At 41.7% G+C, this 27,237-nt stretch overlaps 1 protein-coding gene across 9 annotated transcripts in view; it reads left to right on the top strand.

Annotated features, from left to right (window-relative positions):
- The window catches only part of prdm16 (PR domain containing 16), a 190,803-nt gene that overhangs the window by 97,804 nt on the left and 65,762 nt on the right, over window positions 1-27,237 (top strand). For 8 of the 9 annotated variants that reach the window (XM_067591829.1, XM_067591827.1, XM_067591826.1 and 5 more), the window contains exon 3: window positions 8,322-8,372. In XM_067591829.1, the coding sequence (XP_067447930.1) occupies window positions 8,322-8,372 (51 nt within the window). The remainder of the gene's footprint in view (window positions 1-8,321; window positions 8,373-27,237) is intronic. The other variant, XM_067591821.1, reaches the window with a different exon arrangement.

Below are 27,237 nucleotides of genomic sequence, written 5' to 3'. Positions count from 1 at the left end.
TTTATATGTTTCCACCGTGCAAATAATCTGATTGGCCACCAAAAGAAATCACAAGGATAAACAGTGCACTAGTTACAGTCCATTTGCTATACACAAACGCTTTTTGTGTTTTATCTCCACATCATACTCAAAATAATACACATTCTAATAGCAGCCATTAGAACTATTAAGCTGCTGTTATTATTGTTGGTATTTTTATCGTGTACGTGCTTCAGTCAGCTGTAATTGTACTTAAATTAAACCTTTTTTTATTCAAGTTTTTGACTTTACTTGCTGGTGGCATTATGCAGTACTCAATCAATCATGTAATGTAGGCTCTTTATTCCTATATTGGATCTGTTTCAGTAAAAGGAACAGATGCAGTGTTCAGTATGTGATTTTAGTGACATGCTGGTTGTGGTTAATGAAACATATGAAAAAGAGCGTGTGTTCAAGCGTATTGGTGCAATAAAAGCAACTTAAAATCACAGACTACCTATCTAACAAAGAGTGTCTTATGAACACTTGGAGCTGTTTACTCTTTCCTCAACACACGCCACACCATTCACCTCTGTCCTACTGATGACCTAACATCTAAGCTCCACGTCTTCCTTGTAAACACAGAGGCCATACGAGTACAAAAAGGCCATTGAGAGAGTGAAGAAAGGCTAAAGAACTAAGTGGATACTTAGAGTGTACAGAAGACAGAGGACCTGTGGGATGTGTTGAATAATTAATCTGCATAACTGTCATTACTGTAATCATGTAGTAGTTCTAGTATGTGTATAACTTTTCTCTGTTTGGTGCATCAGATCAAACTCATACATCCAAAACTACTCTGCTGCACACAAACAAAAACACACTCATACCCCTTAGCAGGAAATCCATGGTCAGGCCTTGTTTATTTATCTGCTGGAGAAATTTCATCAGCGAGTCACTCGGCATGGCTTTGGCCTTCTCAAGCATCATCATCATCCTCATCATCATCATCATCATCATCATCATCATCGTGTGTAGGGCTTGACCTCTGTATAAACTCTCTGAGTCGTGAAGAAAGCCCCTGTTTGTCCCAGGCACCGACCCATATATACATGCACTTAGCCTCCAAGTCACTAGAGACTTTTCACTTCTATGTTTGGGCCGGAGCCCAAGCTCCTTGTATATGTGTGTTAGTGTGTGTGTGTGTGTGTGTGTGTGTGATCCAAAACTGCAGAAAAGCCACAGGCTGGATTTGCAAGGGGATGCCTGACCGACTAACACACACAAGTACAGATACAAAGAAATACTCTCTCTCTCAAGTAAAAGCTAGATGTACAACCTTCTCAAAATGTCTTTCTTCTTCTCATTTCATTTTTCATTCTTCTCATTTCTCAGTTCCCTTCTTGCACTCTGTCTCCCTTCTGTCCATGTCCAATCTCCTTGTTTGAGCCAGCTTGTTCTTCCCGTGTTGTACATATATTGGGTTCGAAGAAAGAAAGAGAGAGGAGAAATGAAAAGCTACCAAAATCCCTCTGTTTATGTTGAAATATGCAAACGGCGTAAATATTTAGCTGGACCTCGATAAACGATATGCAATTTACTCGCCAGTTATCCATCGTCACGTGACAATATCTCAGTGGCTGCTGTCCAGAAAAGCCCCTGATGCGATGAGAGATCCCCCTCTCTGTGTTTCCGTGTCTTTTTCTACCTACTAAAAGGGATTCCTGGTTTGAATTAGGGAGTCATATTGGCACTAGACAGAGGGACAGACAGTGTGGTCTGGTGTATGTTTCTAAATACACAAATTCAGTTTGCAAGGGGAAATGGAGATATGAAACATATGAGACTGCTGAGCTGAAAAGCCAGTATCAGATTTATGTAGTGCATAAATGTAAACATTCATATATGCATAGGCTGCGTAGGCATCCCGCTCAGCTGAGGTATGTGAAATGAAAAGTATCCGTGGCATGACCTTTGATTCGATCTATATGCCCCCAAGTCGAGACCCTAAATCTTACTCCCATAACCCCCTGCTTGCTGAGAGGCAATATGTGTCATGGGAAGAATAGGAGATCATTAGAAATAAGGCAATATTATTTTTCTTCCTGCTGCCAGGTATCGATAAACTGCAACCTTTATCAAAATGAAGAGGGAGGATGTGGTATATCATTATCTGAAAGGCATGCCACAGCAGCTACTGAGGCTGTGTAGGCAATCCTCTTAGGCCAAAAGGTAGGGTTATTTATTGGGCCTTAACCCTGCGGCTGTCACAACATCTGCTAGCAGAAGATCTATCGGCACACCCTTATTCACTTATGATTATTACTGATCATCTGCCCAAATGACTTATCAATAAAGCGGAGGCCAAGCAGATAATTTATCTGTATGGTTCTGTCGATATCAAGTTCAGAGTCAACGGCCTTAAAAGGATAAGGGGCCTTGGACGTCAGGTGATGGATGGTTGTACAAGGTCCCCATGAAAATATGACCCTTTTAATAAATTTGCAGAATCTTACTCTCTCCCACCTCCCTTTGCATTCCTCACCCTCTCTTTTACATGAAAGTGGACTTCGTTCCTAAGGTTTGTTTGATGACTAAGTGCAAACCTTACCTTGTAACATCATTTTCTCCCAGGGAAATTATTTCAAACGCCACAACTGTCAAGACGTTTGAATACAAATATTTGATACGCTCATTTGTAGTGTTTAGTGTTTAGTGTTTAATGTTTGCCAAAGAGACCGCACTTGTCTATGCAAGACCTGTGAATCAAACAGGACATTGAAATGATGAGACAAGCCTGTCCGGGGTCAATGTAAACCTTGCCAGGACATTTCACTATGGCATTTTCTTCATAAATCACACAAAGACTCTTAGGACATGCAGGGTCAATGCTCGTTCTGTAAATATAAGCTGTTTGTATTTGACAAGTGGCCGTGACTTTCCAGAGTCGCACAATAGTTTGGAGTGTTTGCCTTCCAAATCTAACCTTTGTGCGCTAAGCTCTATCTCACCAACAGTTCTCGGTTCCGTCACAGGCCGCACCCTGCATAGACCCATCTGGATGTAGGGTTGGGTAACTGTGTTAGCTTTAGCGTGGTGTGATAAGTGTCAAGTTAATCTGATCCCTCCTCTTTCTCTCTGACAATGGCATCTTATGCACTCCTTTGGAATCCATTTCTTTTGCTTTTACCAAAGAACTGTGTGATTTTCTCACATTAAGCTTCACAGCAAAGTGGAGAGGGTGATAAGGAATCAAACAGTGATTATATTCACAATTACGTTCTCTATCAACTAAGACAGAGAAAGAGAGAGAAAGTTTCCTATCAGCACTCTCCTTGATGTTTGCCTTGGCCAGCCAAATCACCTCAAGTCTTCCGCTTATTAAAGTCATCATACATTTATTCTATCTGATGGACGCCCAGCTTCCTGGTATTTAGCAGCGAGAATTTCTGCCCTGTTTCCTCCTCTGCTGCCTCAGTCTTCCCACCTCCCTACTCAGGCTCTTTGAGCAACCTCATTGTTGAGGCATGTTTTTAAGAAGTCATAGCTCTGATCTTGTTTTGGGTCAGCTGTCAAGGCTCCTATCTCTGGGAAGTCCCGAAATAGCCCCATTTTACACCCTTTTAAAGGACAAGCCAGAGAAAGGACTTGGAACTACAACAGGCACCATCTGACTTGATGGTAAAAAGCAGACAGAATCAGACATGTATCCTTAGTCAAACAATCGCTAACACATTCTGGCAGGAAAGTGAAAAAGGTCTGTTATCAGGTAGTTCAAATGATAGCGAGAGACCTCAGAGAAAAACACTAGAGACTTGATATCCTCCACTTCTTTTTCTTCCTTTTTAGGGTCTGTCGCGTCGTTTCATTGATTGTAAAGTGTTCCAATCAGATTTGCCAGTATCTGGGAGTCAGAGGAGTCAGATCCATTTGTTGAGATCATGTTTGACATGATGGTTAGCTCCTATTTTAAAGGCTCCAGCAATGAGAAACAGAGCCTCTCCTTTCATATTTCCCTCTTTTTTTTCTTTCTTGCGCTCTGACACAAATACACTTTCCCTGCAGTTTATTATTCAACACGACCCGCAGTGAAGGACCGCTTCCTCTCCCATCTATACGTCAAAAAGATCAATAACCCGTCCAGGCCATTGCCACCACAATGAAATCATGTCAATGTGCCAAGAAGCTGCAAAAGTTCCCAATAAATGCATAGCAAAACTTTCAATTTGTGGCTTTCTTGGTGTGGCTGTTGCAGCCAATGGGTTGTCAGTCAGGGCCCTGGTTCAAAAAGCCCTGAGGTTTGTTTGCTGCTGGTTCTTTTTGGAAACTTGTGGCTTTGTGACATCCACAGCCATCCATTGGGCCGTGTTGCTGTATTGCCTCATATTATCCAGAGTTGAGGAGAATTGTTTTTGGCAACAGAATGCTAACATTTTCCTACGGCACAAACCTCCAAGTGGGGCCCTCTTCTTCTCCTCGCGCCTGAGGATGATGATGAGCAAGCTTTGTAAGGTCCTCCTCTGGTTGCTATGGCTACTTACTCAGCCTTCTCATTGGTAAGTTGCATGAATGGAAGATTACAGTGTGTAGGTCATTCTATCAACTACTTGAGCTGTGTTCATTCAAGCCACCACATATGCTTTATGAGCCCCATACAGAGAACCCCCTTGGGGCATTTCTGCTGGTTTTTCACCTTAAATGAGTTCTGGAAATAAACTGAGCAAGATTTTGCTCCATCATGTGTTTTAGACTGTGACAGGTCTTGTAAAAACAAAAAGGCAGTCCACTCACTGAGTGTCTCTCCCCACGTTGTGTTTTCTTTTGTATGCTTGGTCATCATGGCATGTCAATACGAATGGTGCTAAAGTGGTGTTGAAAAACTCCTGACTCTGTCCAATAACAAAAGCTGTGCTATGAAACACTAATAATGGCGGGGTTTTCCCTCCTGCCTGGTGTGAAAGCACACACCACAGACATGGTGAGATACACACACACACACACACACACACATACACTCTCACATATACAAACACACATTTATGCATACCCCTAATGAGGGTCTGGACAGCTCTTGGTGGAAGGATTCTGCAGGTGGCTGCACTTTCATCAAGCCACGGCTGGATTTGTTTATGTTTGAGGTCATATGGGCCAGAGAGAGAAGTTTGTGTGCCCAGACACACACACTTTCTAATTACCCTCGCTTCAGTGTTTTCTCTTTTCCATAAGACATATTGACATGTCAGCATTCAGCAGGCTAGATACAGAACAAATGGACAATTTTACCTCTCTCTGTGTAGTGGAAAATCTATCCCTCTCAACATAGGCCAGTCTCTATTTGGACCTGTCTCACTAACCTAGAGTAAAAGTCACTTTGAGATGATGGTGACACATGCAATAAATCATAGAGCCACCAGTCAGTGGCCAATCACATTTTCCTTCTCTAATTAATAGCTTATTTATTTGCTTGGCAGGGTCCGGCTGCAAGGCCTGGCTATTCTGTGTGTGTCTGTCTGGCATGTGTGTGAGTGTGTATATGTGAGTATGTGTGTGTCTATATACAGTATGTCAGTGTTGAAAGACCATCTCCACCTGCCTTTTTGTTCAAGTTATTGTCATTATTGCAAAAGCCCTACTGAAAACCCTGTCAACCACCAATCATTAAATTTTTACTTTAAAAAAAAAAAAATCCAACCTAACTGGGTCACTTTTCAACATAGAAACAATTTGGTTTAGAATTGCACAGAATTCAACGCAGGGAAGCTTTATAATTAGCATTTTCCTGACAGTCAGCTCAGTGCTTCTGGGCCCAAAACTGAGGTTTGGACGATAGAAGGCCCACACAGTCCCGACCCCCCACCTGAATTTGAAAGACATTAAGGCATCAGTAAAACCACTCATGTCTGCTTGCATGTCTTCTACAGTTTTAGGTTACTCTTGCACAATTTGATACACACACATATTTACACTTGGCATGTAGCTGAACAGAGCAGGGGGAAAGTCCAGAAATTATCCTATAGTTGTTGAACGCCTGGTAGCATTTTAGACAACCCAGCCAAGCTGTTGGTTTTGTAAACTGTTGCAGCTGGTCTTGTGCATTACAAGAAAGGGGAAGTCCTTTCTCTCTCTCTCTGTCTCTCTTTTAGTCTCTCTCTCTCTCTCTATTTCCCCATCTACTCCATCACCATGTTTAAAGTTCACAAGCACATTTTTACTCTCAGAGCAGACAAATTAACCTAATTTTTTTCCTACTAAATAGTCGTCCTCAAACTCCCTTTACTTTATCTGACACTGTTTTTCCACTGAAGAACTATACCATCTACTCCACAAACTAAATACATAAAGAATGAGAGAGAAATTCCATGAAACTGAAAAAAATATTTATTTGTTTGTTTATTTATTTGCACATTGGTCAATTTGTAATGTGTCAGTTTTATGTGTTGAAATTGGCACATCAGCATCTGTGGCTGCAAGAGCATAAACATTGGCCTTTGGCCACCAAAGTCCGAACTGATACACAACTCATACACACCCTCAGAAGACGCTGCATACAGGCCGGAGTTCTTCTCTATTGATAAATTAAACTCTATGTGGCTACTACACTACAATTTTAAACATAATATGCAAAGAAATCAGAGAATCCTGCACAGTGTTGATACACTTGTACTCACTTTATTAACAACTTTAGTATCTTCGCAATCAGGGGTTTGTCATCACACGCACCTGCCAATAAGCCTTTATGGTCTGATTTGCTGTAAACATAAAATGTGCAAGTTGTTAATTTAGAATAAAATATGTAGCAGACAATACCATGGCCACTTGTTGATCAGATTTGATCAACGTGTGTACTGCACTTTAGCACTTCACTCTATTTGCACACTTAAAAAACAGGCGAGCCACAGTTACCAGTCAAAACAATGTGACGAATTTGATTGGCCACGAGGGGGACTGAAACTGATTTCAGGAATAGGATGCTTCTGCAAAGATTTAAATGATGTGTAAGTAGGCTGAGAACACTGTTATAAGTATCTGTGCTGTAATTGCTGCCATTTGGTGAGGTTGAGAAACAGATCCCTTGACAGCTTAATGTATGGAACCGCAGCGTACGTACATTGGTGCACATATGGCCCATCTGGTTCACTGTTTAGTGAGAAGAGGGAAAGAGGAATTGAGAGTAAACTTCTGCGAGCTACTATGTTTTCAGATAACTGTTTTCCTATTTCACTGAGGAGTAAATAGTATTAAGGTCAGACGTCTTTAAGACCACATGTAACTGAACATCCACATATACGATTCATAATCACTTCCTGTGATTTGAGGCCATTTATGTGGAAAGGTGCATAAAAGAAGTTGCTGTACGCCAGAATTCAAAGAATAACCTCACAGTTTCCATGACAGATTCCACAGCAGATAAATGTCTCTTTCCCAATCACGGTGGGCTACATTGGTTTAGGAAATATAAACGTTAATATGTCAGTTGTAATATAAGGGCAGCCAGTCCTGTCACAACAGCCAAACAACATACCTACTGTTAAAGGGCAGATGGGGAGGATAGGGTGCAGGAAAAGGGAGGCTAAGATATGCCATGTGTCTGCGCTTGAGGAAGTTTTATAGGCCTAATTTCACTTAAACTTGGTAAAGTACTGCACCGTTCCCCCACCCCACCTAAAACTGCTCTGAAAACAGTCTGCATCTCTTCTTTGATCCTCAGTTGCCATCAATGGGCTTCAGAGAGGGAGAGAAAGAGACAGACAGACGGAGAGAGACTCTGGGTTGCCATTATATGTGAAATGCCCCCTCATTGCAGCAGAGCAGCCCCATCTCTTCATCATTCCCCCACTTCCTTCATTTCCTTTGGCAGACACTGGGAGCATTCTACCACCCATCTGCCCCCAGTAAATATTGCTTGAAGGCTTAATTATACACACACACACACACACGCGCGCGCACACACATACACACACACTCACAGACACAGTCTCAGCGAAATTTCCTGCAACGCTGAAGCGGAGAATTAACGTCAAATCTGTGGGGTATTCATTCATCAGGGTGGGTGTGTGTGTAGTGTTATGTTTGCTTGTGTGTGTGTTTGTGTGTATTTTTGTGACCTCTCAGTCCATTATTATATTCCTCTGGTCACATTTGTTGCCCAGAGGGTCTGTGTGATGAACTGTGAACACCCTGTGCCCATGTCGTCAAGCGGCCAAAGTCACAACCCGTGGCCGAGGCCCTGTGAAGTACAGGAATCAATATTCTCTTTTTATGCTTAAATAAAAAGATTTTCTCCTCAATCAAATCAATGTATGGTTGCTTGCACCGTTTAGAGCTTTACAAATATGTATCTTTTTGTTTTGTTTTTTTCTCAGCAGATGATGAACGACCATGAAGAGGCCTCCCCTGACAGCTGCATCAAAAAGGTAGGAACATTTATCTGTTTATACTAGTTCACGAATCCCGTCTGTGTTGCTTTCTTTGTCGTGATACCATCCCAATGCGTTAACCTGCACATTAAAGTCATGTGAAGTTGTAGTAATACAGTAGCTGTCTGTAAAGTAGCAAGCACAAGAAGGACTCCTTTACTAGCTACATTCGAAAGTCAGTCTTTGTAAAACGAACAATGTTGCCACTTAAATGTTCTGGCTCTGCTTGAGCACATATACAGTACATATCTTCACAGACACACACATGCCCAGTTGCAGTTTTGTTTGAGAATACTTACACTTACAGCTCTTTCACCAATTTACCTGGTAAACAAATATGTAAAATTGTCAACAACAACAACAAAAAAACATGTGCATGCTTAGATCATGTGCTTTTATTAACAGTTATATTAAAATTATATCATATTTTTCTATTAGTGTTAAAAGTTTTTGAGCTTTTGACAAAAGGTTCAGCAGAGCATACATGTCACTACTGTAAGTAATGAAGCTTGGTCTAATGAATTTCATCATATTCTTTTACACTGGATTCATAAGTGTTACAGTAGCTTACATGCCATGCTTATCAATAAAAGACAAACATCTGCAATAGAGGGAACCTTGTCTCCACTCAGACAAAAACACTGACACACAGACCGATACGTCCCATTGACCAGTCACTGACCACTTTATGAGGTGATAAATTTATTGAAGAGGTTGGGCAGTTTGCTTTTACTGCCAGTGTCGCCGGGTCAAGACAGGACAGCGCGAGAGTTCATGTCCATCTAATGGTCCATGAAAGAACAATGGCCGCAGCAGAGTGGACGCTCATTCTGAGAATGACTGTAGCCGTGGAGCCATGGCCTCAGTTCAAGTCAATGGCAGGGCGGGTGAAACCTAAATCAATGGTTGAAAATGGGAGAACAGTAAATTATGTGAGGTTTTATCTTTATCATTTATATTATTTATCTTTACCAGATTTGAGCTTGAGAGGAGCAATCCATATTTGCGGTATGGCACTAGTATTTTAAACACTCGATAACAGCATTTTGGCTTTGATTAAATCAAGTGAGCGTCGTGCCGTGGATGCTGTCAACTTGTTTTCATATGTTATAGATTTAGTTATCAGAAAAATTAGAACTGAGATGTGGACTTTGTTTCCAAAAAATGTAGGTGCCGTTTGTCTTATGTTACATGACAGGACGGTCAAAACATCCGGAGCAGAACTAATGCTGGACTTTTCCATACAAAGTACATCTTCCTTTAATAAAAGCAGTGTGTGACACAAGAGTAGAACATGTTTATAGAGACGCCTCATAAGCAACCATAGCAAGAAGTATTCCATTTAAAATCTCTCATGGTGTAATTTCGCTATTACTAAAAAGTCACATAATTTCCCTATTTGAATTTCAGGTCAAGGGTCTTGTTGCTGTAGCCTCTATACGCAGGCAGGCATGCAAATCACTGACTGCTTGGATGATTTGAAATCCTACATTAGTCAATGAGCTTATTTTAAGAGTTGACCGCAGAGGGTTTGGGCTGTTCCCTGTTCCCCACATGTTCGTACAATGTGGAAAAACCTAGACGGTTTTATAAACTACCTAACCACCCTCCAATGTGAGTGCACTCCTCTCCACTCTGCGCGCACACACACACACACACACACATACACACTTACACACACACATACAAACTTTTACACATTCACAGATACATAGACATGCATACACAAAAACATGCACCGATAGGAGCTTAAATTTGTAAGCGCAGTTTTGTACTGAACACAGATATACAGTACCCTTACCTTCAGTATGTAAAATCCAAACACACACACACGAGCCACATCTTATTATGCAGAGTGTGAGTTGCGGTGGGCCCTCATCGGGCGGTGGCAGACCGCATGCCTGTTATGAATATGAATGAAATTATGCATGAGCCATTCCTTATGACATGACTCATTCATCCACATCGTGCAGTCACACACTTACACGCACACAAACACACATAAACATTGACTTCTCCTTCCTTCACCATGTCATTGCCATCGCTATGCTTGATTAAGGCAGAATGTTAATTGAGTTGTAGCTTGTGAATAAACTAGTTCACTGCTGAAAGGTGTGTGTTATTAGTTTGTATTCGCTGCACCGCTTTACAGTAAAACTGAACTGTTGTTTTTGCATATAACATTTTTAGAGAAAAAGTATGTACATATACTTTACAGAGAGAGATTGTATGTGTTACTGTGCATCTTAATGCCTATAATACATGCATCCACTGTACAAATTTTAGCCATTACAGTCACATGTTAATATAGAAATGCTACCAGATCCTGTTGGAACACAGATGGACTACATGAATGGATGAGGTGCACCTGAACACATGCTGTGAATAGGACTCACTTTTGGCTTTTCTCTCTATCTAATTTAATGCATGAGGCACAGACACATATTTCATAAGTGATGGCACACTTGGTTTAATCTTGACTACATAACTAACTGTATACAACTTTCACTCACAAACTCCATGTTTGACATGGAATACATGAAGCTGTAAGTGGCTGGCTTCATACTAAACTGATCACAGACTTTAATCACACACTGACATTCACACAAGACCTTGGTCTCTGCTGTAATTCCGTGCACCTCATTGCTAAACTATCAAAATTATACCAGACACTACATAATATAACTCTACACTCATGCTGAAGTATTTGATTGGCAGTGCCAGAAGCCACCATCAGTATGGACTATAAGGTTATAGTAACCTTATAGTGATCTTATCACTATAAGGTTACTAAACTGTATAGTGATACAGTTTTTTTATCCTTTTTACCACACATTGACACATTCAAATTGACCACAAGAACTGGTTTATTCCACATTACTGAGTTAGTGTTAAAGCAACCTTCACTTGCTCTTTTTTTCTCAACCCTTTCTCTACCTCCCTTCCCCCCCAATTCTCTCTCTCTCTCTGCGTGGGGGGTACTGGTAGAGTCAGGGTTAAGGCGAGGGATAAAACAGAAGCAAAGATGTTATTGTAGCTTCTCCAGCCCACTTACTGAAAGCTGCCCTGAGCTTACAGCTGTACATGTGTGTGTGTGTGTGTTTGTGTGTGTGTGTGAGGTTTAAGGCCTTGGAGTCATATCCTGAGCTTGCTTAGACATGGATCGAGCCATATTGGCTTACACACGTGCACGCATAAAAACACATGCATCCTCACACCATGCACATACAGACAGAAAATAAAAAGATCTGTTATCTGAATCCCCTCTCTGCTTACTTCATCCATCCTCTTCCACACATTTCATCCTTCTCTCTCTCTCAGCAGACAGGATGGTGTTGTTTGAGCTATAGATTGCTATCAGTGGCTATTGGTGATAGGATCAGGGATTGTTTGGTTTGGTCTGGTTCGGTCATACAAAACAGGACTATCTGTCTGTTTAGCTGTCTAGGCCCTGCTTACATATATTCTCATTCACACGCTGCACATACACATAAGTCTCTGTGTGTGTGGAAGTTAATAGGGTATTGGAGGACTTGTGTTTTTTTTGGATTCCTTGGATTTAAAAGTGGTAGCAAGATAGGGAACAGGGGGAAAGAAGACAGTCTATGCTCTGTGTATGTGTGTGTGTGTGTCTGTGTGTTAATCCTCGTCTTCAGAAGAGCGCCGCTGTCCATCCTGACGTGTGTAAACACTCCAGCAGATCAGATGGCAGATAATGACTTCCAGATAGATACCCTCCATTCAACCAGCAGAGAAAATCAATGAGCACTGATTGCTTTTTTCCCAAGACGATCATCTCCCCCCGAAGGCTACTATCTTTCTCTCACTCTCTCTCTTGCTCTCTTTCTGTCTCGCTTTCTCTCTCAATTTCTCTGTCTTTCTCTCTCCAAGCCCCATTCATTCACCTCTCAATACCACTGAGATTGAATCAATTCACGCTGCTTTTCACAGGGGCTTTACTGTGAAAAGATACAGCGGAATATCTCTTTAAGACGATCAAGTCTCTGTTACTCCGTCTGTGTCACTCTTCCTTTCTTGGACATGCTTGCCTAACATATTTTTCTCGAAAGCATGAGATGTTCTGTCATGCTCTTTTAGTCAAACTCTAGCACTCATTTTTGTTATAAGTATGCATTAAATGTGTGTTTTCAATGTGGCAATGGTTGCAAATGGGAAAATGACAGGGGTTGATATGAACTCTGACCTATAAGTAGATTTTTCCCACTCTGTGTTGAAAGACTGGGGAGCCAAATGGGGGTCAGCTGCAGTTGTGATTCTATGGGTGTGTACGTGCAGGCACTTGTGTGTGAATATCGTTTTTTCCCCCCATATCAAGCCAGGGAATTGAGTTTCTAAATATGCTAGCTAAATGACCCTAAATGTATGAGGGCTATTATGTGGACAGAGGGAGGCTCATGGGTCACAGAAGTGATCCAGCGCTCCGGGCTATAGTTTACCCCCTGCCAACAGCACCACACTCCCCCATTCCTCCCCCTGCTTAAATAGGCTCATGATTGATTGATAATTATGATAATTTGTTTGAAATGATTATCTGGATATTATAATCACTGCCACCCCGGTGTGCCACGGGGGCAAGTCATTTTTCATAATGCTGAACGTCACAAATGCCCCCTGGTTACAGGGATGGATCTGTGCATGTGTGCGTGTGTGTGTGTGTGTGTGTGTGTGTGTGTGTGTGGGGTGTGAATGCCCAGGGCTTGGCAGTGGGATCCCCAGGGCCATGACTTGACTGTGGAGTGAGAGCCCAAAGAGCAGGAAATGGCATGAACACACACACACACACACACACACAAATAGTGCAGGCACAGAAAGTTGACACAAATTTGTATTTATATATAAACAGTGTATGCAGGGATGTACTGATGTAGTGCTGGAAAAAGTTATCAATGAATTGATTCGTCAATCAACATAAACTGAATCAACAGTTTCATAAATTGTTTAATCATTCAATCATTCATCAAGAAAAATGCCAAATATTTGCTGGTTTCAGCTTCTCAAATGTAAAAATGTGCTGCATTTATCTGATTTATATATTATAATTTGAATAATCTTGGTTTTTAGAATGTTTGGACAAAATTTGAAGATGTTTCTTTGGGCTGTGGGAAATTGTGATGGACATTTTATAAAAAAAATAATGAAGGGATCAGTAACTGTCAGCAGATAGATAGGTAGATAAGTGGATACACAAAAAAATGAAAAACAATTAAATCTTCATGTCTGCAGTTGAAACATACAAACCGTAGCATGATCAGGAAGTTCCCAAACATCCCCTTGTCATTCTCAGGCAGTGAGCAAACACACTGTAGCCCCAATCATCCTGTCTTCTCTGTCATCTAAAGGAAAAGAAGGGGAGGAGTGTGTGAACGTGTATTGGGTGTGTGTGTGTGTGTGTGTGTGTGTGGGGGGGGGGGGGGGGGGGGGGGTTGTAGAAATAATATTTGCGGTTTTTGCTTCGCCCTGAGATGACTTAATGATGATATGGTTCTCCTTCTTCTGCTGGGCAGGGTTACATTTTAATGGGCCCTGAGTGACATGTTTTCATTTGGCTCCATAACCTGCTTCCCCCCCCGCCCCCAAGACCCAGCACCACCACCATCGCTACCTTCATCTCCACCCCCCCTTCAAAATATACACCACCAAATCCTGCACTATGTCAGGTCCGACGAGGAAAAAAAGCGTTTTGAAACTTCCACGCGATGTTTGTGTGGAAGGTTACGGAGGGACGGGGAGTGGTCCTGTGCAGACAGACAGACAAATATGCAGAGCCTGAGCTCACATGGTCAAAATCATGTATGTTGGAGAATGTTTGGATCGTGGGGCAGGATAATCTTTCAAAGCATACCTTTTGCCTCCTGACATCATCTTGTGCATTAAGATAAAAGGTTAACTCAGCTCAAGGAACACTCCTCCAAAAAAATCTATCTTTTATTTATCAAACACTCACTTCATATAGGTTTGAATGGTGGCTCTGAAAAGTGCGTTGCTTGTTTATTTGCAGAGGATGGATGGATTTAAGTGACGACCCGGAGGGGGGAAAAAAAAGCGTGTAAAAATGTGTCAAACATTCATAAAACTTATCCAACCACTCCTGCAGCATAATCTACTTCTCTTCTGTTGATCTGAATGTTCACAATGTTCCAAACACTCAAAATCTGTGTACACCATGGATAAATATACTCCGTTTGTGTCCCCATAGCTCTAAAGCTTCACTGGATGTATCATATGTAGCTGTAGTATTAATGATATTATTATTATTATTGATTATTGATTGATTATTGATTATGTATCGGTCATGCTGCAGGAGTGGTTGGAGGAGTTTCTATTGATATTTTGCACAAAAAAAGCTTTAAACTTTCAAGCTTTTAAGCAAAGAGTATTTGATACTCAAAAGATAGTTTTTTTAGTGGCGTATTCCTTTATTGTTTCTTTAAGCACATGTCCAGATTCATATGTCCAGATTTTGTTGGCCAATAGTGTTGATTTGTGGAGGGTCACATGATTTGGACAAAGTCAGGGTTGTTGGAGAGGAGGTGGGGAGTAGGAGGAGAGGTGAAGACAGAAAGAAATGGTCTTTCTCTCTCTGTCTGTGTTGTCTGTGGGAACTGTCCCAGCTATGGTTACTGCAGAATGCTGTCATTATGCCTTGTGAGGAGCGTTCACTCAAAGGCCACTGCTGTGTGTCCCTGTGTTCATGTATGTATGTGTGTGTGTGTGTGTGTGTGTGTGCTCGCTGAGTGTCTGAGTGCCACTTTTAACTTGCAATGGCACTTTTAACTTGTGTGTGTGTGTGTGTGTGTGTGTGGGCCTCGGACTGACGCATCTCTGTTGTTATCGTCGATCAAAACCCGACGTCACATTGGAGTGAAGCGCTGGGAGAGGAATTCAAGTGGGAACGAAGGAAAGAAAGAGTGGAACAGATAGAGAGAGACAGAACAAGGGGGCGGAGGAGAAGCACGAGGTGATCGGAGGCACTTTCACATCAGCTGGCTCCCTGACCCCCTCACTCTCCCTCTCTCTCCGTCTCTTTCTTTTCTTCTGCCTTTCACTCTTTTCTGTCGTTCTCTCATTCCTTCTCTTGCAGTCTTTGTCTCTCCATAATCTCTCTCCCAGTGGCCATTCCCACCACATTCTCCGGGGTCACCCAACAAAAGGAGGAGGGCGACAGTCTGACAGTTGCGGAGGATGTCATATGAGTTTCCTCACACTCACACACTCACTTGCACACATTTCTTTTACCGGCTAAAAGATTTCGAAAGATTCTCCTCTATATGTCTAAAGACACAAAAATACTGTCTGGCACACTTGAACCTCTGAGGTTATTTTGCAATTTTTTTTCTGTGATATTTTTCCTTATTCAATGGATAACCTGTCAAACTTAGGCCTAGATGAAGTATCTTCACACTGGAATATTTTGCAACCTACTATTTTATGATTGCACTCAGTAATCAAATTTGTTACAGAAGAGGCACAAACAGTAGCCTCAATAGACCACAATACAATGCAGTCACAGACTGTACCTTTACGGATCTGTAATCTGCGTGTGAATGTAAAATTCAATGACCTCTGTTGTAACTTGAACTTGAATATGTACTGCAAACAAGCCAGAAATTACTTCATCCTTCCTGGAACACACTGAACATCACAAACTGATGTGAAGAATATCAGAATGTGGAATTTTTTCTAACTCTTATGCAATTTTCAACTTAATCCTTATTTTTACAATAAAAGGAAGGACATCATATTATTAAATGGGCTGGTTAAGTATTCTTTGAATTTGGTGCGACAAAAAGAAAAGAACCTGTGAAGAAATTTGAAACAGCTGTCACTTAACATCATTTGGCCTTTCTGCTCATTGGTAAAATATCCTCACAGTGGGGGATAATCTACATCATTCTAAGGACATTTGGTGCTCATACATTTCTAAGTACACACACACACACACATACACACACACACACACACACACACACACACACACACTCTGTCTTGTCTGTCAAGAAGGCAGCGAGTCCATTAAGGCAGACAGAGTGAATGCAGAAGGCCGGCTGGTCAAGCATCGGTAATAATAACATGACGACCCGCATGGCGTTGCCACGGAGACCTAGAAGCCAGGGGGAGGTGGGGAACAGAGAGTTGTGTGGTCCTGCTCGTCAAAAATATTTTCTTGTCAGACAAGGGAGATAAAGGTTCATCTGCGCGTGAGAAAGGCTGGGTGCATTTGAAACTCCGTATCACAAGAGGGAGTATTTCTTTTGTGTTTGAGAAGTTCTCTGTAACACTGTACTACAAACGCGTCTAACTCATCTTCAGCGGTTGCAGCTCAGAATATCTAGCACAAAATCGTATCTTACCATTTCACACAGCTTGGAATATCTCCCAAAATATCTTATTTTATGCTTTTAGGATAGCTATGCATGTAATAAATAATAGCATGGAGGAATGGAGAGAGGGAGGGGGGGGGGGGTGGTTGACTCACCACGTCTGAGCCTCTTTTAGGCTAAAAAGCTCCATGGAGTTGCAGACTTGATGAAAGACAAAAACTTCCAGAGAAACAGAGACTTTGTGAGAGATGGCGAGGTGTTGACACAACACAATATCTATAGATAGACAGGCAAAAGAAGAAGTTCAAGCAAGAGAGTGAGTGAGAGATGGAAACCCTCAGAGGGCAAGAGACAGCCGGAGGCAGGGGGTTGGGGGGCATGACAGGGAGGAATGCCAGAATGCCCAAGAGAGGCAAGAACTGGCAGCCCAGTTACAGACACAGCCCGTCTGGGGAAGAGAGACAGAGAGTGGGGGAGAGAGGCTGGCCCCGCCAACACAAGGTCATGTGAAAAAAGATCCCCTTCTCCATCCACCCACCTACCCATCCATCCATCCGTCCGTCCGTCTCTTTGTCCACACATCATTGTGACCCCCAGAATATTTTAGGTAAACAAAACATTTGAAAAAGAGAATAGAGGGTTAGTGAAAGAACTCGGGGTGACCGAGAGAGATAGAAGTGAGGGATGAGGAGATGGCGGGAGACAGTGGAAGTGTGTCTGCGCATAACAGGTCTTAGGGGAGCTTTTAGCCACGGAGTGGTAAGTGAAGCGTGCCGTATGTCGAGGCTGCTCTGGTTAACTGTCTTCATACTTTGAATTAGAGCCTCAGACACACTTCAACACATATGGGCATAGAAAACAATACCAGAAAATATGCTGTTTTTATTTATCAGCTAGTAACTGAAAAGTTTCAGAATTCATCAACAACTTTCAATAATATCACAGCCAACCAGATTTTTAGAACTAGAAAGAGATAGAAAAAAAACTGTGCTAGTGCAAGAGATCCAGGAATACTGATGTGCTCCTGAAAATGAAAAAAAAACAACATTACAAGGAAAGTAAAAATAATTTTCAGGCAGCAGCAGGCAGGTGTTATCCATGGTACACTTCCTGCCCAACTCCAAAACGTTAAACAGAAGTTAGCAACTAACTGGTGGAGAAAGTCATCGTCATCTAGAAGTTTAAGAGCCAGATGTTTCTGGTTTGGTTTGGAGACCAAACCAGAGCTAAAAGGCCAGTGAATACTGATGATAATCTGCTGGATTTATAGGTAGACAATTGTTTGCTGTATTGTTGTCTGTATCAGTTAACCCTGATGTGAGTGGTTTGGCTTACAGTAGGATGTGAAAGCTGTGTCATTTCTTTATACATACATATTATATACATAAATACATCTGGATACAAAAGATTTTTATGATGCCAGTAAGAGGAACGGGGCATGGAAATGTTCTTTAAAACAGGGTCAAAATTAATTTACCAAAATCTTTTCCTAATGGATTTTTTTTGTTGTTCCTAGTTTGCTCTTTGTGGCTGCTTGAATGCTGAATAGTGATTTTTTTATAGTGTTTTTTTTTTTTTTCTTTTCACTCAAATTTCTCTATAAAGGTCTGTGGCTGCTATAATGGTTTAAGAGGCGATCATTCTTAATGGCTTGTAATGCAATCAGTGCATTATTGAGCAAAATATGTTTTTGTTCCCAGCTGGTCCAGAAATCTTGATTTAGAAAGTACCAGAAGGGCAAAAATGCAGCTTTATATAGTTCTTCAAATAATTATTCACAGCATTTTATGTATTTATTTTTCAGTATCTGTATCTGTTGCTGCAAATTAGTAAAATCTACCCTTAAACACTCTCTACAAACCAGCGTTTCTGTCCTTTACCTCTGCTTTATGCTTTATCCTCACTTCCTTCCCTCTCCCCCTCCTTCCATCCCTCCCTCCTTCCCTCCGTTTTTCGGCCGAACAGTATGGTCTTTGACTGAGTCTTAATCTTCATTACAGGGCATTAGTCCACTGGGGAGGCCCTGTCTCGTCTCCCCACAGCGCAGCCTGGCACTGTCCCGCAAGGGACGTCCCGCCACGGCACAGCACAGACACCCTGCCAACCCCCCTCACCCCCCCACCGTCTTCACCTTGGTCGCCCCTTCGCTCAAATGAACTGTTAAATAAGCGGCAGGCCTTAATCCACATGAAGGAGCGGGAGTGGAGGTGGTGGAGTAGGTGGCAAGGCTGGTCAGGAGAAACAATAGAGCCGGCCCTGGACGCCTCCATTTAAAGCAACCATCAATCATGCTCACCATGAGATTTCACTTTCTTTCTTTTTTTGACATAGATTTTATCATTAATGACTAAATCTCAGGGAATCAGACCGACAGTAATCTGAGGCATGTGGCTCAGCACTCATATGCAGCCCGTGAGCATGGCTTAGTGTCTGATGATGCATATGTGTGTGTGTGTGTGTGTGTGTGTTCTCTTAAAAGGTGAGTGACATACATACTATTTTACATGGCTGCAGTTTCCCTTTTCTGCATTTCAGCTTTTAACTACGGCTTCCTGTCTCATTTAATACCCATCAAAATGTCTCTCACACATGTGTACATTCACGCTCATGTTCTCCCTCTCAGGTGGAAGGACATGTACATTTTTAAACAAACAAACACACAAAAAAACACATTCACAGCTATATCAGCGAATCCCTTCTTCACTGAGCTCGCTAACAAGGACAGTTGACTCGCTGTGAATTAGATAATTAAAGAGGATGGCTAATTGAGTAAACAAGCATCGGGGCCGTCACCCCTAATTAAGTGATTACAAGGAAGAGCACACTCAGCCGGCACAGTGCTAATTAACACATACACAAACACACGCATAGACACGTGTGAGGACATGGAGAATTATCTGTTAGAGAAACAATGATTAGGCCGAGTGGGGGATCCCAGGAGAGGCCAGCAATGAGAGGGGATCCCACACACACAAACACACACACACACACACACATAGCATCGTCCCCGAGAGAGGGGTTTTCTGTGTCTTAGTACTAATTCATAGTGGGTAATCCTTTTATTCAGCTAGTAACAGAGAGTGACCTGCGCTCTGCTGATGCAAACCCTCATAGACAGACAACAATACGGAGATGTTAGACATCGGCTCAATTTAAATGCAATTACACCTCCTTTCTTTTTCAGTGGTGATTATTGACTTAAGCAATAGACTGTCACAGAAAAATCCAATACCCAAATGTAATAATCCAATCAAATTTTTGTATATATTTACATATTTTGTTGTGCTTCTTCACTCCGCTACATTAATGCTGAAACCCATTTTGTTTTTCCACACTCCATGGGAGTACACTATATACTGGAAGTCAACCCTGCTCTAATCTCAGCTGTGACATTTCAGATCGAGATGCTCATATGAGGATATTATCATAGAGAGTGTTTCCCTGGGGAGAATTATCCAGAACATTAACCAGGGAGTCAAAGTGATTATTTTGCCTCACTTCTCCTTGGGGAATATAACAGCATGTATATGACATGATTTATTCTAATACAAACTATATCTAGTCAAATATTTATTTGGATATTAATGGCTTTGCTCAGTGAAAAGGGACTCTGCCATGAAAATGCCAAAAGGTCAGTCCGCAAATGAAACTGTAACAAATCCAAAATCAGTTCTTTGGGTCCAAAAGCGCCAGATTTAATTTCACACAAAAAGAGATTATTACATCTTACTCATTTTCAATCAGCTGTTTTTTCCTTAATGCACCAGGTCAGATGTAATATTTTTCCTGAGTGTACAGGATTTTCACAGCAGAGCACAAAAGCAGATCAGCTTGGCTTAAAATCCACTAACAATGAAAAAAAAAAAAAATGCATTAATTAAGAATCGCTCCGGGGATGAAGTCTAATTATTTTTGGAGCAGAAAAGATTTTCCATGTTGGTCAGGATAACTCTATGTGGTGTTATCTGCTAACAACAAGGCCGGCCTTTCTACTCCCCTACTGGCACCATTGTGAGGCTGATTTAAGATCCCCAGCTAATGGGCATACCTGCCTGACAAACATGACTTCTTAGCAGGTGACTCCTGTCAAGTATGTCTGAAATAACAGGTAAATGAATTAGCAATAAAATGGACTTAGGGGTAACAGGCAGGGGTGCCCATTATTACCGCTCCTAATCACTAAAGAGATGCCATTCACTTGCCTTAAGAAGGCAGCATTTTTCACCGCTTGCTGGCCACCGGCCCCCTCAGAGCCACAACACATTTCTAATGGAAGGCTCTCTGCTTGAGCTCCAACCTCCCGAAAGCCCCCAACCATTTCTTTCTTTCTCTCTCTTTTCTTTCCTCCACCCACACCGTACTCCCCACACTCCCCCCTTTCTCTCCTGTAAGATTATCAGTTTTGATTACCGCCGGCAACAGGCTCTTACCAGCGGTCGGAAGCGGCGTCTCACAGACCTGAAAGGCCCTCAGCAGGTTGCAAGAAGCTTTTGAAATTATGGGGCTGGGTGCAGAGGGAAAGTGCTCTGCGCGCCGCTTCGCGGCCATTTAATCAACTCCTGACTTTTGATAGTCAAATAATGGCTAATTACAGTAGCACCTGCCCACAGGGTTAAAGGGTGGAACAGATTTAATGAGAGAAAGGGAGGAAAGAGATCAGAGAGAAAGAGACAAGAAAATGAAAGAGAGTGAGGAGTGGAGAAAGATGGCGACTGTGTATTATTATCTTTATTTCTTGCTGATTGGGTGCAATGAATCAGTAAACCCAGGGATGCTCTTATGTGCCACCACCGCTTCCTCACAATTAGGAGTTGTTTTTCTCACGTACAGCACATGATTGACAAGGGTGGTGTGCTACAAGGGGAGAAGAGTGTAAGGTTGAAAGGAGTAAGATTGACTTTGATTAATGGTTTTGTTTGTATAAATATGGAAAAGCAGAAAATTTTTTAAAGGACACTTATCTGAGCCTCAATTTTCTTTTTTGAACAATGTAATGTGTGCTGTGTTTGGGCTCAGCTAACAGGATCTTGATGTGTCTTTTAAGAAGAGAAATATTCTCTGGAAATTGAAAAACAATATTAACTTTCATAACCCAGCTGACAAAATAATCATTTTATATGCATAGAAATTGTTCATAAATGAACAGAATTAATTTCCAATTTATAACTACATGCGATCATTCTCATGTCACTCTTCATCTTCGAATAGTCAGTCCATCTCTGTCTCCTTCTCCACATCTCCAGGGAGGCAGTTAGAGAGATAATGAGTGAAGAAGAATGGGGCTATTAAAGGGACAATTTGATAGTTCACACACCGTGTCCAGCGTCCTAAAACAAGATGTGCTTGATAGAGCACACCCAAACACCCCCTTAAACACACACACAGCCCATCTGGGGTGACAGATCAAAGCATATTAAAAATGACCTATGTGTCAGTGCATTGATCTAAGACCAGGTGGCACCCATACATGCAGGCTGAGCTGCTTGTTTGCTTTTATACCCCCTCCTTCTCTTTCTCTCTCTCTCTCTCTCTCTCTCTCTCTCTCTCTCCTTCTTTTCTTGTGACCAACGACAACTTAGTCCCGGCACTCTATTGTTCAGGCACAAAGGCACGTCAGTGATTACAAAGCTGCAATGGCACAGCTCAATTACTCAAACGTTGCTGTGTACCGCATTGGGATACATGTGTTTGTAGGTGAGTGTGTGTGTGTGTGTGGGAGAAGAAGTGTGTGTACTCACAGTGAGTGTGTAGCCCCTGTGAGATATTAACAGGGTTGTGGCTGTGTCAGCAGCGCTGCACTGTGTTTTTAGTCTTTCATGTTCCATTTATTTGACCCCTGACCCTCAAACACACAGAAGCTTCACTTCAGCCCCCTTCATACACACATCGCACCTCTTCACCTTCACACACACTCACACACACACACACACACACACACACACACACATCTTCACATACAACAGAATAATTCTCTCTCCGACCCTCTCCCGCTTTGTGCTATCACAAACCATATTTGCCCCATCCAATCAGTTTGATTAATCATGCACCAGACCACAAGTTTGCAATCAGATGACCAGAGCATTGCACCTCTCTCCACACAAAGACACAAACACACACACGAGCGCTTGTGGGGAAGTATTTCCCCATAGACATCCTCAGTGTGACAGCACCATAAACTGGCCATTTATCAAAGTGTCCCCCCAGTGCACGCACATACAAAGGCACTACTCAGACACACACACACACACATACACACAGATTAAAAGGAATAGTCCCAAAGCATTGTCTCAGTGGTGAAAAAAGCTATTTGTAAGTAGAAAATTTTAATTTGTTCATACGATAAGGCATATGTACTCTAACTTTGCATCTTTCCAAATTTCTCCACCAGTATACCGTGATTCTGAGATGAGTTGTTGCTTATTCATATTAAAATTTATCATTTTTCAGAGGAATTATATCCCACTAATTTGAAAATATTGTGTTGTTTCATGTCTGAATTAATGTTTGTTAGCAAATTGTGATCAGAAACTAAGAAAATGAATTATTTTTTTGTTTTACATGTGTGAAGAATTTTGTCTGTACTCTTATTAATATTGTGATATGGATTTCAAGCATATCGCCCAGCCCTGGTGCTATTGTACTTAGACCTGATGAGGAGACATTGGGGAGCATGGCTCACATTTCTGGTAAAATTATTATTACTCTTTTGAATCATCATAATTAAATAATGCAAATGAAAATAAAAAGCCATGAAAGTTTATTTTAGCTGTGAGGGGAATCTGGTATTAGATCTTTCCAAGAGGTGCATATGCCCTGAATTTGAATGGGCACAATAATGTGTATGTGGCTTGTTTGTTTGTGTGTCCATGAGCCCGTTGCCCTTTAGTAGTAGCCGCATAATTCTTAGGCTTGAGTAATGCAGAGCCCCTGCCGTTCTTTATGGCGTATGGGTCAATAGTAATAATAAAAGAGATATTCATAGACATGTGGGGGGGCTCTCACTCTGCCATATCAGCTAAAGATTTAAAAGCCCTGTTTTTTCCCCTCTCTCTCTCTTACTAAGTCTCTCTTACTCTTTGTATCGCTTTTCACTTTCTATGTGTCTCTGTCTCTGTTTCTCTCTTTTCTCCCCATCAATCTTTCAGCCTGTTTAGACAAAGTGAGGCAGTGGGGGAAACAAAGAGGTCTCCGATGTCCTTGCCACGAAACCATTGTGACTATTCTCTCTATGGCTCAACATACTTTTGATGTCGGCACGCATGCATGTCGCTTTTTAACTGTAGATATATTTTCTATAGCTAACTCTTTTTATAAGTCAGTTTTCTCTCAGTAGCTACGTAGCGTCATATACACAGTGGGAAAACACAGCGCAGCATCACATTCACTACGCACTAGTTATATCTCTTTCCTCATGGTTACAGCTTCTGTCCCAAGCAGCCATATTAGCCATGCAGGCGGGTTTGCAGCAGCTCATTGAAGCCTTTTTTTTTTATTACTGGCCTTTGTTCCAGAGGGCACTCTGTGTCAGTAATCAGGATATGGGGGTTATCCTGGCTGACCTATGTATTGAGCCTGCTAGTGCAGCCATTCCCAGTGCTAACACAAGTTAAAAGCACTGACTCTCATTGAGAAGGAAAGAGAACCAGTAGACTGTTGGCTTTACACACCATGGCAGGCCAGGAATGAGCTGGCAACCTGCCTAACCTGGCATCAAATGTTTGAGCAAATGTTGTTAGAAATTTTAAAGAGGCACAGTCGCCATAATAACCGTACAGAGTTTACAGAATTTACAAACGTCATAGAAAGATAGAGACTGTTAATTAACTTGTGTCTTTAAAGGTTGAGTTCGCCCAAGTTACAAAAATATTTCCAACTATTTCCAACCGAAATTGATGATCCACAGATACACAGTGCCAAGAAAGAGGAATCATCATAAATTAAATGTTTATGACAGAAATCTCCCTCAAAACCCGCAGGCAAATAAAACATAACTATCTGCAAACCAATTGGATGCCATTATGTAACTTAGAAAATATACATATTTTTTTCTTTGGCTGAAAAAACCCTTCAACATGTTACATTGAATATTTCTGCCAGTAATCTAGCCTTTGACCTTGGTGCCACTACTGGAGAGTTTTTCAAAATGTCCATCAACTTTATCAAAGCAAAAAAAAAAAAAAAGTCAAGACAGCTGCGGAGGGAGAGAACAAGATGGCAGTTGATTGTTTTCCAAAGGAATTAGCTTGGCCTGACCCTCTTGAGCCGAGCCATCTTTTGAATAGCTGACACTTTATTTGTTTTGTCCCTATAACAACAGAATCTCTCGAGCACCGTAGCACCCGTTCACCCTGGTATTGTCACAAACAACTAGACTCACTTTTCCTCTCCTTGTCTCTGTGTCGTGGAAAAAAAGCACCAGGGTTTTTTACACAATCACAGGAGGCAATGCTGAGGTATGTGTGTGCTGTGATAAGACAGAGCGATGGGAGACAGATATGGGAAGGGCAGCGGTGGTCACGCACTCATACACATAGAAACACACACACACACTTTGGCACAGCCAATGCACAGAGAGCAGAGCCAGGAAACATTATGTTGGAGTTATTAGTGCTGAAAAAGATTACTCAACCAGGATATTTACTATTAATGTTTGCATATATATTTGATCTAAGATAATGAATGACAGGGTAGACAAAGGGTTCATATACACAACTTTCTCTTGTGACACTGTATGTATGTGTGTGTGTGTGTGTGTGTGTGTGTGTGGATGCAGTGACATTACTTGAATGTCCAGCTGTGTGCAGGCGCCCCCTATTGCTTATTACCTTTCACTTTTTTCCCTGCAGAAAGCAAACATGGGAAAAGTTACACATGTGAAAACACATACACACGGGCTCACCTAAATGCACGTCGCAGAAGTCATGATATCATGACCGTATCTCAGATCATACATTGATCAAATCTGCCACAGTGGATCATCTTTATCAAAACAATGTCAGACTTATACTTGAAACAAATGTGCTTAGCTTGTGTGATCTCATAATAGCTCCCCACATCACTTCCGTTTCTGCAACACACACTCGCACACACGCGCTCACACACACACACACACATATTTCTCACCCATCAATCCCGGCGTGACCCCGTTTCAAATTCATTAACAAGGCTTCAAAACTTGCAGACACAGCAATCACCCCAAGCAAAATAAATTCCTGCGCCGGAGGAAAGAGAGAGCCTGTGTGTTTGTGTGTGTAAATTATAGCAGTGCCGTGTCGTCCACTGCAGAGTGGAGCGATGAATCTGTTTGGACAACTGCTGAATGTTTTGGTTCCCCCACAGCGCCTTGGAAAGCCATGCAGCCGCTGTATCTTTTACAAATTAGCCTGCGTCGTCTACCAAGCACTTTCTCTTATCCCCGGTAAGCCCCGTCTGCCCACTGCAGGACAACCCTGGGTGTGTTTAGGGTGGGTGGTGGGTGGGTGTAAGAATGTGGACATGAAGATGTTTGATAGTTTTCATGCATTAAATGCTTTATGAGCATGATAACTGCATGTAAAATACTGATAATGCCAGCAATTCAATCAAACATTTAAGTAAGTTGTTAATAATGATGAGTGCATTTCCTAAAGTGATGGCTTTAAAAAGACAGATCTGTAAGATCTTTGAAATGATTATATGTTCACATGGATTGTTTTAATCATGGACTATTACAAAAGCGTCACCACAGACGAAGCTACAGCATAGAGGCTTGGCTCTGCACAGTGTGTGAAGTTCTTTCCATCTGCTGTCAGTTGTAAATGTCCATCTGTGTCTGGTTAGCAGCACTGCTAAAGGCTACAGTAGGCCGAGGTGGGAGATATTTGATGGAGAAGGTCAAAGCTAGTCATGTGACGAGTGGAGCTGCTACACACAGAGATGTTTTTACAACTGATTTATGATGTAAAAGCATTTCGACTGGGAAGGTGATAGAAGAGAACCCGTGTGAGTCAAACAGTCGATTTGATGATGATGTGTGCAGAGAAGGTAAGGGGGTGTGTGTAGTGAGAAATGTAATTGTCTGTCTGCCTGGTACGTCTTCAAATTCACCCACACTTTCTCTCCCGGTAACTCCAAGTTCTGTTGAAGGGAATAAAATAATCTGAATGTCCATCTTTAACTGGTCGAGTTAATGTCAGCATGATGAAAACAAAACCCCAGTTTATTCCCAAAAAAAGTGGCAAACTCTCATTTTTTGAGCCCAGATAAAACAACTAAGAATGTATCTCACTTTCTCCTTTTTTTTTTTTTTTTTTTTTTTTTTGTAATGCGTGTCTCCTCTCCTCCTGATGTAGCGTGTCATATAGTATTAGGTGGTCCAAGGTTGAGGAGGAAATCCTCTGGGCCGAGTTGAGTCGCTGCTCAACAGTTTGGCCATTGTTCACCGTCTCAGACACCAACACCCCCTTTCAAAAAAAAAAAAAAAAAAAAAAAGAAAAAGTGAACCCATCAGGCAGCCACTCTTGAAACTCACAGCGTGCCAC

The sequence above is a fragment of the Thunnus thynnus genome, chromosome 6, assembly GCF_963924715.1.
Source record: "Thunnus thynnus chromosome 6, fThuThy2.1, whole genome shotgun sequence".
In the NCBI taxonomy this organism is placed as follows: domain Eukaryota; kingdom Metazoa; phylum Chordata; class Actinopteri; order Scombriformes; family Scombridae; genus Thunnus; species Thunnus thynnus.
This window is presented reverse-complemented; position numbering and strand designations above follow the sequence as displayed.